Source organism: Poecilia formosa, unplaced genomic scaffold, assembly GCF_000485575.1.
Source record: "Poecilia formosa unplaced genomic scaffold, Poecilia_formosa-5.1.2 Scaffold525, whole genome shotgun sequence".
Lineage (NCBI taxonomy): Eukaryota > Metazoa > Chordata > Actinopteri > Cyprinodontiformes > Poeciliidae > Poecilia > Poecilia formosa.
The window spans coordinates 98,108-116,541 of record NW_006800464.1 but is presented as its reverse complement, the minus strand read 5'-3'; the positions used below and the strand labels follow the sequence as shown (position 1 = coordinate 116,541).

Genomic DNA, 18,434 nt, shown 5'->3' with positions numbered 1-18,434 from the left:
TACTCCTTTGTTGCCTGAAACGTTGCTGCTCTCAAAGTCACACCAGAACAAATTCACGGAGTTGAGATGGAACGAGAATATTAAAATAGCACAGTTGTGGGAAAGCAAAGTCTTACATTTCTCTTTAGTTCAACCCTGTATTGTTATTCCCTGATCTTACTTTGCGTTTCATTCTGGCAGATGGAGATGGCTATCAGGATCACCTTCTCCCCGCATGTTTGGATGTAGCCTGTCAGCAGAGTATCATCTACATCGCCAAGCGGAGCTCAAAAGAGGTATACACACACACACAACCACTTTCACCGGTCAACCTGCCTTGTCCTGCTCAGACCTTTGCTATCCTTACCCATCTTTCTTTTCTGTGATTTGTACAACAGTATCCCTGTAATCTTATATACTGGTGAATGGACAATCCTGTGGGAGGGAATAATTGAATCCCAAAGTAATAAGAAATTGCCCTCTTGTTGTCATCTGAGTTATGAATAAAATCTACTGAGAGATTATTTTTGATGCTCAAGTAATGTCCAGATTTATGGCACAAGCAAATGTGACCGCAATCAGACTTCTGTGTCAATGGTTTACAACCCCAAAGCGACCCGCTTGCGCAGAAGGAGAACGCAGACGGAACACACGGAAGTAATAATGAATGTCACTGTCTATGAATCGATTTTAAAGTTATTGAGGGCTGACAGTTTTGTCACAACAGAAGTGAGTAAAAAGAAAGCACAACTACTAGCTAGAGTCTTTTGTGGAGAATTGACTGCAAATTCTGTAGAGGAGGGGTGAAAAGACTGGAATTGGACCGTTTACTGTGGTGAAAATGGCTGCTTTAATGTAGCCGTAGGGTGCTTTAAGACCAGCCCTGTTTAGTCCACTTCAATCAAACTCTTTAATCGTTTGCCCAGAAAGTCTGGTTCATTTGGGGAGGTGTGAATGCACTTTTGGTCCATTCTGATGTGGACCAAAAATGTAAACTCTGGTTTGGGTCTTGGTTTGTTAGAAATTAACTCTGGTGTGGTTCATATGAATGCAAGGGATTCTGGGAAAGCGCACTCAAAACAAACACGAGAGTCTATTGTTATCAGGAGAAACGGCTCGAGGCCTTTTACTAAAGACAAATGAGAAATCCTACAACTGCTAACATCTGAAGACCCTCCGTTTTGTTTACGTTTTGTAAAGAAGGAAGTTACGCTCATGTCTTCTTCTGAGGTTTTTGTCTCATTTCCTTCAGTGGTTCTTGCTGACGAGCCACCGCAACTGATTGGGGGAACAGGTTTCTTAAAAGGTTTTTCATGAAGTAATGAAAAATTACTTCATTTTTGATGGCGTGAAACCAAACCCCACCAGGTGAAAATCCAATAACAAATGTTGCAGTTTTGGTTCTCAATCGAACCGTCTCTACCAGATCATCAGGTGTGAAAACACCATTAGTTGTTTCTGTTTGGTGAGTCTTTCCCAAAAACACCTTTGGCTTGTCAACCATTCCGTAGGGGCTCTGGCTGTATGATTTGGGTCATTTACCTGCTGGAAGACAAACTCCACTCGCCCAGTCTCAGGTCTAACAGTTAATAACAGGAAGTCTTCCAAGATTGGATGGTATTTAGTTTCATCATCTTTCAGTGACCAGCCTGGATCAGGTTTCTTGTCCTTAGTAAAGAGCAATGACAATCCCACATTATGTTTTTCATGTCAGGTTAAAACATAAAGTTGCCATTTCTTTGAACTATTTTAAAGTAAATACTTTAAAATAGTTCAACATGTGAGCAATTTAGTTCGAATCCCAACACAACAAATATTTACCTGCAGTTCACCAACTGGTTCTCTGATATAATTGTTGTCTATTTCAAGAAGCCTCCTGCAGTAGCCATGTGGCTCACTGCAGGAGGTCTGGGCTGATTCAGTACGTCACTTTGTTTGTGGAACAATGTGAACGTGACAGATTTGCACACACGTTCGCTCGTGTAGTTTCATCTAATTAACGTGTATGCATTTAATGTTGCGCATACAAACATGTTCACACCAAGTTGTCCTTGCACCCAAATGAGCACACATCCGCTCCACAACCACCTACGTAACATCTTGTGCGATTCTCTCCGTTAGCTGTACGCTTTGGCAATAGCTCCCTTTTATTTTTTCTGACCAGAGAACTGGCATTCGCTCATTTTTTAATTCCCAGTCCTCTCCCACACATACACACGTGTGTATGAAAGACTCATGTCAAACCTCATAGATGTGCATATTCTGTAAAAATGCTTTCTTTCTTTCTGGTCTGTCAGCAAGACCAAAAATGATTGAAAGAACAAGTGAAAGGAGGAGGGTTGAGAAAGGCGGGGAAGGGAGGACTTATCAGTGCTGATGGATGAAGTAAACACACGTTGTGTTCTTGGTTGTTGTGTGTGAGAGACTGTCATTACTGTCAAAGAAAGAGATGGGCAAAGACAATAGAGGGTGGAGTGAGGACCAAATCCATTTCTCTTCAAACTTCCACAGCTGTTTGGAACTGCTTGGGCACTCCTACAGAAAATATTCTCTTGACTTATGTGTTAAAAAAATACAATCGTTCCTGTTTTTAATGCAAAAATCCAGCCCTCTTTTATTTGCTTTTCCTTTCTAAGCATCCAAGATGTGATTAATGATAAAAAAATCACAACACATAACAAAAGTATCACATTGAAATGGTTTTACACATTCTCTGAATTTTCAGACCTTTTGCTTTTAGTTGAGAGCTGGTGTTTTAAGTCATTGAGGCTGTCAGAAAAAAAAGATCATATCAAAGCAGGAAAAACCTATTAAGATAAATGTTTCTTGGCTAAAGAGGAAAAAAAAAACCCCCCGCTATCAAGCACAGGTGGAGTAGACAGACTGTGTGGTTTTCTAACATATTTGGAAGAAAAGATATTTATCAGGGATTCACAATGGAGCGGTTAGTAGCACTGATTAACGTTAGTCAGCAATAAGCAATTTTTTTTTAATTTCTAAAATTGATTTCATTTTATTTTGCTTTAAAACTTCAAAAAGTGAACATTTTAAACCTGACGAGTTTAAAATTCTTTCAATGAATAAATTATTATAAGCAGGCATAGCCAATGTCTAACAAAAACCGGATATTTTCAGTGCAATAATTATTGATTCGTTTTTTTGTTTTAAATATTTTCAATACTGACAAACTGGTGGCATGACTTTTCCTTGTTTCAAGCTTCTTATGCACAAGTTGATCGACGGGTTGTTGCTAAGTAACCAAAGAGTGAGGGAGTGAATTAGTTGATGCCACCGACTTTGCTTAGCTGGCTGTGAGAGGTTGAGGGGTTAAAACCCTTTGTCTGCCTACATTCCCCAGAATGCTGTGCAGTTCTTAGCTTGCAGAAAAACGCTAAATTAGCTAAACTGATTTTGCTAGTTCGGCAGTAAGTACTACAATGAATATCACCAATATTTATCTTGTTATTACACAGAAGTGGGTAGAGTACTCAAAAACTGTAATAGTTGTAATGTGCTTATATTGTTTATAAATTATGAACAAGGTGAGAGCTAGTTCATAACTTGTGGCTTCTTTACACATAACTCCATAGCAACTGCCTACCAAGATGGCTGTCAGTTACAAAGTTATCGGAAGTGACGTCATTAGAACTGTGTGTTAATATAGACTGTCTGTCACAATATAAATATCTAAATATCCTCAGAGATTTAGCTCGGTGTGTTTACTGTTGTTTGCTAACTTAGCTCTACCCCTGCAGCCTCTCCAGGCCTTCAGCTGACAGGATTACAGGAGTCTGCGGGGGGGGCTTCCCACAGTCTGCTTCATTTTTGCTCTTTCTAGACACACTCTGATCCCATTTATAGCCACTCACAGCTCCTCTCTCTTTCTTAGACCAACACCCTCAGTAACACAATGGGATAATACCACAGACAGCAGTGTAATTGTGTGACTCAACTGTCAGACAAATTGAAGCAGGTAGACAGGGTATATTTTTTTATGTCACACCAACCAGACTGTCTGAAATATTCCTACCAACAAGGAGGCAGAAATCTCAGACCATGACACTTTTATTACTTTTATTTATTTATTTATTTATTTATTTATTTATTTATTTATTTATTTATTTATTTATTTATTTATTGTATGGTCAACATTGATGCTGAGCAGTATTCATCCATTCATAATCTTTCAAAATAAGGACCATTCAGTTTTGTTTGTTTTTTTGTTTTTACATCTTAGCACTAAACTGGAATTTATGTTTGGTGTAAAATGTTTTCAACATGCAGCCAACACAACATACTGGAGCACTGTAGAGCTGAATATGATTAAACACAGTAGGTGTTAATCCTGTTTGGTTTGGATTGTTAGTGGAGTGTAAGCACTAAGAACAAGATTCTCTCACTCTGCACACCTGCCAGCGATGAGTGAGTGACCCAAGCAGCAAGTGTTTGGCCGGCGGCCACGTCCCCTGGCCCCGAGTCAAGGCAAACCACGAAGAAGTGATGAGCTCTGCGGACGCTCCCGCTGTTCTTGTGATTCGGCTTACGTTCTCTACAATAGAGAGCCGTTTCGTTCAAAATTCAACAAATAAATTATGTTATTGATGAACTATTTAATGTATATTCTGTGAAATAAATAAATGTCCCCATTAAACAAAAAAAAGTAAAGCTTTTGGTTAGAGCTGAGTTCCCGTACTCCAATGATATATGAAAAATTAAACAAATAGGTAAAAAAATAAAAATAAAATAAGTATCACAAAGTAAAAGGCCATTATGAAATGAATAAACATTGGAAGAAATTCATAAATAAACATCTAAATAAATAGCTAAAGTTTTTATTTAGGAAATAAGCTCTCAGTTGAAAAATATATGTATTCTTATTTCACAGGGGCCATTATTTATTTTGCATATTTATTACTCATTTATGAATAAGACTATTTAATTTCAGATGTACAGACTCTTTATGCTCTACAACAATGAGCTTATTAATATAAGCACTCAATTTGTATTAACAGCCGGCGTGATAATCTGGAATATGCTCCTTGTTGGTTAAAGAAAATGTCACTGCATGTAGGAGAGATCCAGAATATTATCTAAAAGCCTATTTGTAAATGTAATGTTCAATACTAGTTTATATTTACTGTACTCCTGGTAAAAGTCCTTCAAATCATCACTTTCCTAAATGGCCATCTTTTTTTTGCCAAAAGTTCTTTTTTTGCCTAAATTGTCTTTTGGGAAAAACAGATTAATTTTATTGCTTTTGGCAGGAAAAAAAATATTATTTTAGGAAGGAGATGATATTTTAATTAGAATTTAGTAGCAGATGTTGATTTGGTTAGCTTTTACTCTCATTCATTGTATTCTGTGTTTAGCAGAGAACAAAATTCATATGGTTACACAGGTTGTTTTATGAGTGAATAGAACAACTTGTTGAAAATTATGAACTGTTGCAAAAATTGTGCTCTAGACGGTTTCTGTGCTGCAGAGAAATTTTTAGCTTGTCTCCAGCTTTAGCTAGTTTAGCAACAGAGCTAATGCTAATGTGTTTAGCAAGTGTTTGGCAAGCTGAGACCTTTAACTCTGAGGGATCAAATCTTAGCAGTGATTTCAAGGAACAGGTTTATATAGAACTATTTTATTTTTGTTTTTTTACCCAAACTCATTCTTAATATGTATTTCTTTTTAACCTGGAGACAAATTGGATGTTTGAAATAATCAAAATCTTTTGCTGGAATTTGGGATGTAGGAGCATTCTTAAAAAAAATCTAAATTGCTAGCAAATTGTTTTATAAAAGTATGAAAAAAAATACCCATATTAAGTAATACGGTCTTCTCAACCAGAAGAAGCTTGCATGTGTTCTTTGATTAAAGACAGATTTAAAAAAAAAAAAAACAGTTTCAGATTGTCACACAATGCTTTTTCTTTTCGCTTATATCATACATGACTTAATTAAATCACAAATTTCATGCCATAACTGAACTATGGATTTTGATTCAGGTCTCATTTTGTAATAAATCACAGGAATGATAATCACTTTACACTCCATAGCTGCAGAACTTTACCAGAATCTAAAGATTGGTTGAAAACATCCTGGTGTCGGGTTAACAAGGGCACCTTCAGTAAACTCCACCCCCCAGCCAGCAGGCCGTCGCTGTTTTGGCAGCATGTTGAGAATGAATTAGACGACTCATACGATGAGCAATATTAGTCCAAAATCTTGGTAAGAAACAGAACCTGCATAATGAGCGATATTTTTTTATTTTCCTCTACACGTCTTAATGCACATTGATCTGACTACATTTCTTTGCTAAGCTGAGTCTGGAACCAGTTCCAGACTGAGGCTGCTCCCCTGTCAGTGTGAGGCAGACTGCATCTTTCCAACCCTTCAGGTTAGTTGGTGTGTCAAAAAGGTGACCCTGACAGCAGGCAGCAGTAACACCAACTCACCCCCGACCCGTCCATCCATCTGACAGAAAGACGTGTGGATTCAGTCCGTCACTGGCTCAGCTTCTTCCTGAGAATCAGTGAACCCATTTACACTGAAGCTAATGCCTGAACTCATGCATGTAAATGGACACCAACAAACACATGTCTGCAACATTCATACTGTAGATGTGCTTCACTGATATACACTATATAATAACCAAATCACTAAAGTAATCAAAGTTGTACTGTTGTCCAAACATTATGATCTCAGACGTTAAATTTGTGGGATTTATTTTGTTGCTTTTTTAATAGAGTGGAACCTCAAGTTCAGTTTAATTTGTTGTGTGGCCAAACTCGTAAGCCAGTCTGCTTGTATTTCAAATGATTTTTCTCCATTTAAAATAACAAAAATATTTTTAATCATTCCTAGCTAAGCTTTCTATAAGAGGTTAAAGTTTCTGGTTCCGATGTGACAAAAGTAGGAATACTTGAAGCTGTCAGTAGTGACATTTCCATTACAAATGTTCTTAGAACATTTTTAGTACTCTGCTAATGTTGAATAAACACAATTTTGCAATTGCTGTGTTTCCATTAAATAAGAAATACAATTAAAATCCCATGTGAATGTCTGTTCGTGTGACAAGTCATTAAAAAACGTGACGTGCCATAATTCTTCAACTACTTCCTGTCATTTTCTTCTTTGTGGTTTGCGCCAGCGGCAACATCCTGTTGTTGATCATGTGACTTGTGTGACGCAAAGAAAAGTGTTTCAATTGCAGTTTTGTGAGCTGAACTTATTTTGATATGGCCAAAACAATCTATCCCATTGCAGCGGCAAAACCTTTTAGCAACAAACACAAGTTTATTCAAAATTAATGTGTTTCCATTCAGTGAATTTATTTTTGAGATGTCAAATTGCTCAATTATTTGGTGAATGGAAATCTACTTATTGTTAAAAACCTGTATGAAGTTCAAACCATTATCCATTAAATTCCACCAACTTTCCAGATTTTTCTCTCTCAGTTATAAAAATAAGCACATGTAGCTTGTTTTCAAGAATTAATTGCACCCAGCTATTTTCAGTGGCATACTTTGAGGCATTGCTTGCAGAAAAATGTTTAGCCTTGAGTTACAACTTGGCACAGTCAGAGGAACTGTTGCTATGGCGAATACTCAGGTCATGCAGCAGTGGTTATGTGGGTGAATGTCAAAGTATCATCATCAGAGTGAATTCCAGAAACCGAGGTTTTCCAGCACAGTGTTGCATTTTAATGAAATCTCCTTTTATTGGTTTCACCTCTCAGTTTCTTTGGTGCTGTGCATGATTGTTGCACACAAAGACACATAATCAATACCTCATTTACACACTTGCACACTCACGCCAAAACTGAACCAACTTCCAGTGTGCCAATGGCTACGTAACTGCGTGCCGTTTCCACTCTCCCCTCCATTCTGTCACTTGCTGTTTTTTTTAGTGTCAGTGTTAATGTAATGAGCTTCAGTCATTATACTGCTGGGTATACAAAAGCCATTTGTTTCAGATGTTTTCCTTTATTTATTTATTTATTTTATTCATTTAGCCACAGACGGCTTAGTCTGACAGTGTTACAGCACCTCCCCACATCACCCCATAAATCCCATCCACCCCACCTCCCACCTACACCACAGGCCACCCACATTTTAATTTCTTGGCCTAATGAAGCGGCAGCTCTCTCCGTCAAAGTGAATCAATGGGAGTCTGCGAGCACGCTGTCGCTTTTTTTTCTCTTTAGTCATCAGCAAAGTCGGGGAAGCTATCTTTTATTTATTTATTTATGTTTCCTACATTAATAGCCTTTTTTTATTTATTTCTTGGGTTTTCATGTGTTCCTACATGCATGCTGTACGGTTCAGTGTGTGATGCGTGCATGTCGGCGCACACAGATTCACACAGTAAGTCATTAGTACGGCGAGTTTTCCTGCTGGTGGATAAAAAGTCATTTATATGCAGAATCCTTCTCCCCATCGCCATTAAAGGTATCAGATTACCTCACGAGCGTAAATCCCATCATCGTATTCATCTCCATTAACTAGGTCATTTTGATCTCTCTGCTAACGCGTTTGCACACTCCTTCTCACCCACTCGTAGCACACACACGCACACACGTGCTTACAAGCAATTTCAAGTTAATATTGTTGACATTTGATCCAGCAAAAGTCTGAGTTATTTAGATGCACAAACTAGGTTTGAATTAGAGATTCTTAAGCAACTGATTACCCTAAAAAGACATTCACTTGACATTCTACAGATACTTTGCTTTGGTTGTTGATTAAATGCCAGAAACTCCTGCATAATTTGTTTCAAATGTTCCGCTCCCAAGCCAGCTATTTTGGCTCACCTTAGAGACTTTTGAGTTGTACGTGCAAGGCCCGAAATGATTTGCTTTAAATTCACAACACAGATCTGCAGGCTAATAAAAACAAAACTCAGGGGAAACATTGTCGTTCTGTCCTGGGGGAAAATGTCCTAAATTACTTCCTGCCTTCTGTTCAATTGCAAAGACCGTATCTTATGACTTTCTACTTGCGTTGTTACGCTGTTATCTCATTCTGCCAATGGCCTTTTCATCGTCTGCCTTTGTTCTGCCAGAAGGTCCCACAAATTATGATAAGAAATCAGTGTCAGTAGGTAATCTTCAAGTGCCTCAATTTATTTATACATATATATATAGATATACATATATGAGAAATCCTGCTCATCCTGAGTTCTGATTTTAATTATGACCACCAACAGGTAATGTGCGTACAACAGATTACCCCCCACCTCTCGCCACAGCATCTCCTCCTCCCCCCTGCATGGATAAGCGGATGTCAGTGTCATGGTAAGCAGGAAATATTAGACGGCAAGTAAACATGTTGTCCTGAAATGTGACGTGCAAGTTGCAGGATACAGGGACAAGCATTTGAGTGAGTTTGACAAGACTGTGATGCCCAGACACCTGGATCGGAGTAGCTCCAAACTGCAGCCCTTGTGGGTTTGTGTTCCGGTTAGGTAGTAAGAAGTATCAATCAAAAGTGGTCCAAGGACGGAGGAATGGAGAACTGGTGACAGTCACTGGTGATGATCATTGATGGATCATTGATGCACGTAGGGAGTGTTGGCTGGACCGTGTGGTTCGTTTCAACAAGCTGCCATGGCTCATATTTCAGAAGGAGTTACTGCTGTTTCTGCTTGAAAGCTGATATAATACACAATCTATCTCAGACCTTATTCCACTCGGGCATTTGTGGGATGTACTGGATAGGTGACTCCAGTTCATGAAAACGCCACCTCATAACTTGCAGGACACTATGAGAGTCTAGTAGAGTCTGTATCTCCATGGATGACACTGTTAAGATTGGTTGACCCGCACTGATGAAATCAGTTTTCATTGTCGCGTGACGAAAATCATGTCATTCTATTTTCTGCCTCATGTCGTCCGTCCGTTCTTGTCACAACCCTCCTGGTGAACTTGTCACTCTATGCATGAAAACCTGTTGTGTGATTGGTCTGAATTGCATGGGTGTGTCTATTTATGGGGAAAACAACATTACTCAACTCCAATGAGATGCTGTTTTGACTCTGTGCTATGGCATGGCACATCGTCAGGTAGCACTAACCATCAGAACAGCGGATTTTCTGAGAGTAGATTTTTGAGGACCAATTGGTCGAAGCCGTGAGGAAGTACATACTGAAATATTAAACTCCCTCTGCTCAGTTTTGATCCGGTGCAACGGCCAAAGGTTTCACCGACGCCTTCCGTTCTCTTTTTTTTTTTTCTTGATTCTGTGAAAAACCAAAATCAGATTTTCCAGCCTGCCAATTATTATTTCCTCCTCCTCTGAACTTGTGAACTTGTAATAGTCATTCTTCTGCACCATGATCGCAGTGTTTACTGCTGTAAACCAAACATGACCAAACACCTTGGTGTGTTTTGTGGACCGTGAAGGATCTGTGTGGAAACGGCAGTTCAACTTCGGTCCAACCGATGCTGGTGGTCATAATTTTATGCCTAATTAGTATTTATGAACACGTGTCTATAAAGTTTTGATCTTTATCATCTTTAATTTGTGATCTTTCGTCCTTTTCATTCTTAGTTTTATCAATTTTCTCCATATACCTTGCTGTCCTTCCAAGCGTTACAGCAAAGGTCATGGATATTTACCCAGAGAGCAAACTGCCATCTCTAATTTAATCAATCGACAGCTTTAATGCTTTAGTACCTTCAGATGAAGCCCCCTCACCCTGATACATGTTAAACGCTCAGTTGGTGTGTGTGTGTGTGTGTGTGGAGGGGGTCTACATTTTCTGCAGTATTGACTAGATCTGGTTGATATTCTCTGGGCTTTTCCTCTCTCCTCTTCTAATCAGTGTTGAGGGAAAAAAAAGAAACAGACAGTACACTGATTGCCTCAGGGCCTACATCAGCACAGTGGTCTGCTGATAAGGCCTGGCCAGCAAAGGCCTCATGTTCCCCTGAGAGGGAATGTCATAGCACAAGTGAGAGCAGACCAAAGGACTCCAAGGTAAAGCAATCGCCTGTGATGTATTTTTTGCCTTTAGGACTTTGTTGAAAAGAAAAAAAAAAAGGAAATTGAACAAGATAGGTCCTGATAAAATTTTAGACATCTGGACAAATCAAGTTTTAAAATTAAGTACAGTTGCACATTGATAACAAAGCTTTTCATTGAGTGAAGTGCAGGGTCTGTAATTCCTCACAATTAGTTACATTTTAATCAAATACAATATTTTCTATAAGAAAAGTCTTTTTGCTGCTAAGTTATTGGCAGCAGTAATTAGACATATGAGCTCATCAGCAAATATATTTTTTGTGTCTTATTTAGGTTCCTCAACCATCAGATTAATGCAAAGTGCTATTCAGCTGTGAAGTGTTCTCAGAAAGACCTGATCATTCATGGAAGTTCTTCGAAAAAAAAAATCCTTCTTTACAAATGTGGACTGAGAAAACAGACATTAGTATTGGGGACGTTCTGCTGCTACATGTTCAGCATTAAGATGCTTTTTTAGGCTTGTTGTTTTCAGAAGCTGCTTCTGAATCAGATTTATAACCATACCAGAAACATATAGAGAAAAAAAAGAAAATGGCATTAATTATATTTATGGCATTTTATATAAAATGGTGAACATTTTATATAAACTTTTTAGCATGTTAAAATCTATGTACTTAATTAATATGAACGTGTTCAAGTACTGGCCCGTATGAACATGACTTTTTTACTTTTTATTACAAAAAGGATTATTGTTCTGTTTTATAGCAAAGATAAGGTGTCTCAATTACTTAAAACTGGTTTACCTGCAGATGACAACATTAATGTAATCTTTACATAAATTGCTAAGAATCTCTTTAGAGCTGTTCCTGTTCAAATGAATTTCTTCCGCCTCCTAAAGCTGATGCTCTGAAGCAAAGAAAGGTGGAACAAGATTCCTCCACAACAGTCTTAAAGACTGATTAAGTTGCACCAAAAGCTGATATTAATTTACACATAGCAGCAGGAATGCTTTCCTAAATCTGACAGATTTCATTGAGTTTCTTAGCTTTCTATGCATTTCCATGTCCTTTTTTCACGTGCCCTGTAGTTAATTCCTGTCATTAAAATACGTTAAATTCATTTGTGAACTAATTTATCTTTGACCTCTCTGTGTGTGTCGATTATATCAGCTGTTACTTCAAGGTATTTCTGCTAAAAGTAGCTCTAAAAGCTCATAAGGCTTTTCTAATTTTAACATACTTCTCTTAATTAGCTCAGTTTTCTGTGAACATGTGTGCTGTTGTGTATCTCAGGTCTCTTATTTTAGGCTTGCTAGGAATCAGAGCCTTTATCATTTTCTTATGTATTCAGTCTTTAAATCATAGGCTTTTTTTCTTCTTGACCTTCTTGTATGTTAACATTTATACTCAATGTTAGAGAAAATTACTCCCATTTCCTCAGTGGACACTAATCCAAATAATTCTAATGTGGATTATGAAGGTAATGTGTCACTAACAGCTGAGCTTCCAGTTAAGTCTACAACTGGAACGGAGCCATATATTTATTGGAAACTTAATGTGCATCCGTCTTTTCTTTCCTCATCCGTCTTCTCATAACTGCTTTGAAACAGCCGGCCTGAAATGCGACATAAAAATAACTGGCATCTTCTCGTTTTCACTGCCAGTTTTAATTGATTTACCTTTGGAAATTTATGATTATGCGTGGGAGAAACCGTAATAATATGTCCATCCGGAATGAGCATTGCGTCTTCTGCCAACAAATAGACTGGCAGCATCCTCAAAGCTCTCCCACTCGCTCTTTTCTTCTCTCTGCCAGCATCTGCAGCATGGTCAGCTCAAGCACTTCTATCTGCTATGGCAGTAATCATTGCTGAGTATTATGTCCATCTGGCATACAGGCAGCTCCTTAAACCGCATTGCAACATTACTCAGTGGTCACTTAATGAGAGCCAGACAGAGCAGCATTTCATTAGAGTTCAGTCTAGAAAAAATATCCAGCTTAGAAGTGACTTGTTCATTCCTCTTTAGCTCAATTACACCTCCAATCATGGTTCTCAAGTAACTGTCTTTGAGGGCTTATAAATGCACTATTCCAATGATTTTGAGCAAAACAGGGGCTTCGTTTATGAGGTTGTAACTTTAATGAAAAGAGTAATGACTCAGCAGTGAATCTAAGTTGCATTGTGGCGGTGCAGCAGTACGCACCAGTCACACTTTGCCGAGTACCTTGGTTTTGGTTTGAAGATTTCAGTTTGGTACAAGCAGAAAAAAATCTAGAAATACTTAATACTGGGTTTAGAACATTTATCCAGATATTTGATTGACACCGATGATTTTGACGATAGCCCTCAACAAAATGTAATGTTTGTCTCTGGTTTCTCAATCGGTGACTGTCATATTTTTATGACCTTTTTGTGTTTTTATGAAGCAAAGCACTTTGAACTGCCATGTTGCTGAAATGTGATAAATAAACTTGATTGATTGATTTCTACTAACTTTGCCTGTTTCAGCTCCATTAGGAAAATAATTGTCTATTTCCCAAGTAAGAGAGAATGAAAAAAAGAGAGTGAATGTGAATACACCTTGATCCTGCTTTTGGATGCACTGATATGAAAATCTGGGCCGATACCTATATCGGATATTAATATTGCCGGTAAGGCCAATAACTAGGGCTGTCGTTATATGTAATAAAACAATCGCATGAAAAATCAAAACAAACTCAGTCATTTCTATTTGCCATGATTTATTGTTTTTCTCTCTCTTTCTACCAAAAAACATGACAAAAGTCTTCAGTCTGGTGATTTGGTCTCAAGTAGCAATTTTGTTGATGGACAGTTTTATTTACAGAGACTTCATAATTTAGCTTATTTTTTGTTGTTGTTGTTGTTTTGTTGATTTATTTTGGATATAAAAAACATCTTCCAGTTCCAGTGTTAGATACTCACTAGAATATAAAGTTTATAGATATTTGAGAAAATGTTCGTACTTTACTATGCCATTACCATTATATTACTGGAAAGTTGTCTCAAAACAACATTATCATTTGTCGCAACAACTTCTGGGACAAATTATTGTGCAGGAAAATGTACTGTTATAGGCCTAACAATAAAACCTTTGAAAAAAATTACCACATCACCGACTTCACTGCTTCTCTGCTTCAGTTTAACTTCCCACAATCCAGTGCTGCATCACTCTGATGTAAAACCCTTTGAGTGGCCACCATGCCTGGAACGACATTATATAAATTCAGTCCATTTTCGGTTCAATGTACATATTTACCATTGAACAAAAGCAAAAGACGGTGTGAAGATGCTGGCTGGAGTTGATAAGAGAGTGTTGTCATAAAGTGAAACAAGCGCTGTAGTGATATGAGTTGAAACTGAAATCAGCCAAGGAAGATGGCATTACTCCAAGAGCAATATAAAAAGACAGATCACAGCTTTCACACTGAGAGAAAAAGACTCTGTGATTTCTGTAAACATGTCATGATTTCTGATGAAACTGTAACTGAACTGTTTGGTTAGTATAGGTCTGTCAGGAGGAACAAACCAAAATTACACTTGTAACAACACACTTGACCCAAGTCATTCAGTTCTACCTAATACTGAGGAAACGTATGTAAACTTCTGAATTTAAGGGAAGTTTCAATACATTAAGTAAAAAAGGGGGGAAAAAAGCCTTATTATTGTGGCACTTAGCAAAGAATAAATCATTTTGGTAATTCTGGGTAATTCTCTTCTATTGAGACACGTCATGTCATATTAACCTGTGGTAATGAAATATTTCATAATTGCTTGTTGCATATTCACAAATGGCTCTGTTACATCTACTATCACATATAGTATCATTACAAGCTTGGAAAATAACACACTTCATATTTAAAAGCAGTAGATGAGTTATAATATAATATGATATATATTATAATATCTGGGTTTTTCATTACTTTGGTGTTTTCTTTTTCATTGTGATTTTTGATATCTCATTCAGTTAGTTTTAATTAGTTTTCAGAGTGTGTTTTTGATACTTTTTATTAGTTGTTACTTAAATATTGTTTAGTTTTCATAGTTCTAGTAGTAGTTTTAGGTTTTTATACTCTGATTAATTTTTAGGTGCAGAATTCAAAAAGGTCAAAGTGTTGTGATTTCATTGCGTTGGTAATTAATACTCAACAGAACTTAACATTTTCAAAAATCTATTCAGTTTCTGTTAAACAACCAACCGTTTTCTCCCAACTTTTGCTGTCGCTATTTTTGCAGACTAGTGATAGCGCCACCAGGAGGAAGTTGGAATACTGTCATTTACTGACAGTTGACGTAAACGGCTGGTGTGAGGGGGAAAAAATCTATTTCACATCAGTTCAAAACACTAATAAATAGATTTATAAATGCAAAAACAAAGGATATTATAATTTCAGCACATTTTAGTTAATTTTACAAATAAACATTATAGTTCCAGTTAGTTACAGTTTTTCCCCATTAATTACTGTTTAGGTTTATTTCAGTTAATGAAAATGTTTTCCCAAATTCAGTTTTGTTATTTTTGTAGTGTTATTTAACTGTAGCAATGTTGGTTATAACGTCCTGCATTGTATCATAACCAGTCACCTTAGTACTGGTGTTATTTTTTGAAAGTGTCTTTGTTTTCATTTTCAGTCGTGGCTCTCCTGGGTGAAAGCTGTGATCACTGTGATGCATCCTGTCACCTTAATGCATCTACTTGTGAATGTTTACTGTTATGATTCAGTATGTGTATATTTACCATTACACCCCAACTAAAAGCATAATTTGTCATGTTGAAAAACTATGCAAAAAAAAAAAGTCATTTTCAGGGAACTGTCCTAATGCATTATGGAACAGAAATCTGACAAATAAAAATGTAAAAAAACTTTAAAATGATAGCTCAATTTCCATCATTATTTTTATTAGAAGTTTTAATTAAATCATCATATTTTTAAGGCTTTATTTCAGTGTGAATATTAATGATTAGATCCCCCAGCTTGTGTCATTTGAAAAGGCTGATGACTCAGCGATGAGAATCTGCTGACGTTTGGATCAGCATTACTTCCACCTGTTAACTAGCTGCCCTATAAACGGGCCAAAACCGGCTAATTCTCCACCTGTATCTGGGTCTTTGCAGTTTACACAGCTGTAATTATGAGCCCTGCAGAGGTGACATCATTTTCTGTGCTGATTTTATTTTTTTTTTTAAACATTTCTTTCCCTTGATGGTGTCTTATTAAGAGCTGTTAGTGGCAGTTCTGGTGAGCGTCTCTGGTGACTCTCTCCTGCACCTGCTTTCCCTGTTTAACATTCATGAATAGTTAAAATTTGCAGCTTTTTGCTTCTGTGTCTCTTTGGGATCACCGCATACAAACAGTATGCAGTGATGGAAATGCATTTTTACTCGAGTAGAGCAAATAAAACTTGTTTTGTACAGTATAGATTTTTGGGGGTTTGAGAGAAGGACAAGATTTGTTGTGGTATTTCTTATAAGTGATCATAACATCCATTATTTTTGTGTGTCTTCTTCTGTTGTTTTGTATTTTGTTTCATATTTTCAGTTATTAAACAAACCAATCATCTTATTTTCTTCAAAGTAATGCAGTTATGATTTTCTACAGTTTCTCAGTTCGAAATACTTTATGAATTGTTTATTGACATGCTATATGCACTATACTTTTTGTGTAAAAAATTAGAAAAATTTTTTAAAAACACGCTAATGTGTTGGTAAAAACATTGCTAAAGGGCTAATGGAGGAGCCATGTTGTGATGACTTCCTGAACTCAGAGTTTCAGAAAGAGCAGGAGTTTCTTAAAGAGACAGAGGCCCAGTTTCAATTAGCCGTAATGATTTTGCATTAACAACTGAAGGTAATATAGTTTCTTGCTTGTGGTATAAAATGATACTATGTGGCTGGAAAACACACAATACTGCCCCTTTAACTGATTGTTAAACCTTCACCAGTCACTTTGCAGAACCTTATTGAAATGAAAATTATCAAAAATATCTAGATAATTAATAATTGTTTTGCCTGTATGGTTACTTGGTGACCATGTGATGGACAAGATAGTCAACAAAAAGCATACAGGGAGGATTACAACATCGCCACTTGAAGTTGAAAAGTTAAAAGTGTGAGATTAAAAGTCCATAAAGTTCGCAATATCCCAATAGTATAATTGTTTTTTTATTTCTATGGTAGAGACAAATCTCATTTTAAAGACTCAATAAGGTATTAAATTGTATGTTTTTGTTTTTCCAGTGGGTGCCGGTCCTGTCCGATTTCAAGCACAGGGACACCGTTTGGGGCTTTGTATCAGGAGACCCCACCCATCCAGTGGTCCTGCATCTCGGCGACTACAACCTGGACGGCTTCCCTGATGCACTAGTGATCCTCCGGAACACCAGCGGCAGGTCAGAAGAGAAAACCTATCAGTGTTCTCAGTTTTCTGGTGAAAAATGAAGGTCCATGCTTCATATCATTCTTTACAAATAGACAATGCTGTAAAAAAAAAAATTAAATCAGCTTTGACATTTGTACTGATTTAGTTTTTTAGTTGTGTTTAGCCATTTCAGATCATCAAAATAATTTTTGCATATTTTCAACTCATTTATTAAAGGGGTAAAAAACTATACAAGAGACAGAAACCATTTGACAGCATGAAGTAGACAAAAAGATCTAAAGAAGCAACGCATGATGCCTCGATCTAGGAGCTGAGAAAAACAGATGAGAAACCAAACCAAACTATCAACAGTTTTCAGTCAGTCTAATGTGTTGGAGTCATTTGAACCATAGTGAGAACCATCAAATGGAGAAACTACTGACTGGTGAAACTTGAAGACTTTGAGGAAAATATTGTGTATCCTGCTAATAAAGACTTGCAGGCTGTTGCATTTGCCTTAAAAAAGTTGATTTAAAAACTTTGATGGTAAATGAATGGCCATCAGTTTGTTACCTTAAGCTTAAGCACACTTAGGTTATCTAACAGTTAGTCAGAAAAATGAAGGTTTGGAGTGGCTTAGTCAAAGTGCAAAGTGAGATGCTGTTTTGATCTTAATGCTAAAAAATCCTAAAACCTCATGCGGGGTCAGTGCGACCCTGCCAGACCATGCACAGGGTAAAAATTGTTTAAGGTGAACGTTTTGTCCTCCACTTCTCATGATGATAGAAAAAAAATGCAGAAAGAAAACCTAGAAATTGAGTCTGGGAAGGTGGGAGCTTGGGAAAAAAAAACTGTAGGAACCCAAACAACATGTAGTTTTTCACTTTTGGCCCAGGTCAGTTTGGATAGCTACACAAATCCAAATCATCTTCATTTTGATGTACGTCGTCTAATTCCTTATAATTTAATTTTGCCGTGAAATATTTCTCCCTTTGACAAGATAATTTTAGCTGCTGCAAACTGGGAACACAAAACGCCACGGATCAGAGCTTAATAAATCCAAATACATACTTAAGGAGCTTATGCAAATTGTTAAGGCTTCCGCAAATTACAAATGTTTCTG

The 18,434-nt window shown here is 37.2% G+C and overlaps 1 protein-coding gene across 1 annotated transcript in view; it reads left to right on the top strand.

The window, feature by feature from the left end:
- Positions 1–18,434, top strand: part of itfg1 (integrin alpha FG-GAP repeat containing 1) — a 149,654-nt gene that overhangs the window by 48,130 nt on the left and 83,090 nt on the right. The window contains exons 9-10 of the mRNA XM_007540226.2: positions 181–275; positions 17,191–17,342. Coding sequence (XP_007540288.1) covers positions 181–275; positions 17,191–17,342 — 247 coding nt within the window. The remainder of the gene's footprint in view (positions 1–180; positions 276–17,190; positions 17,343–18,434) is intronic.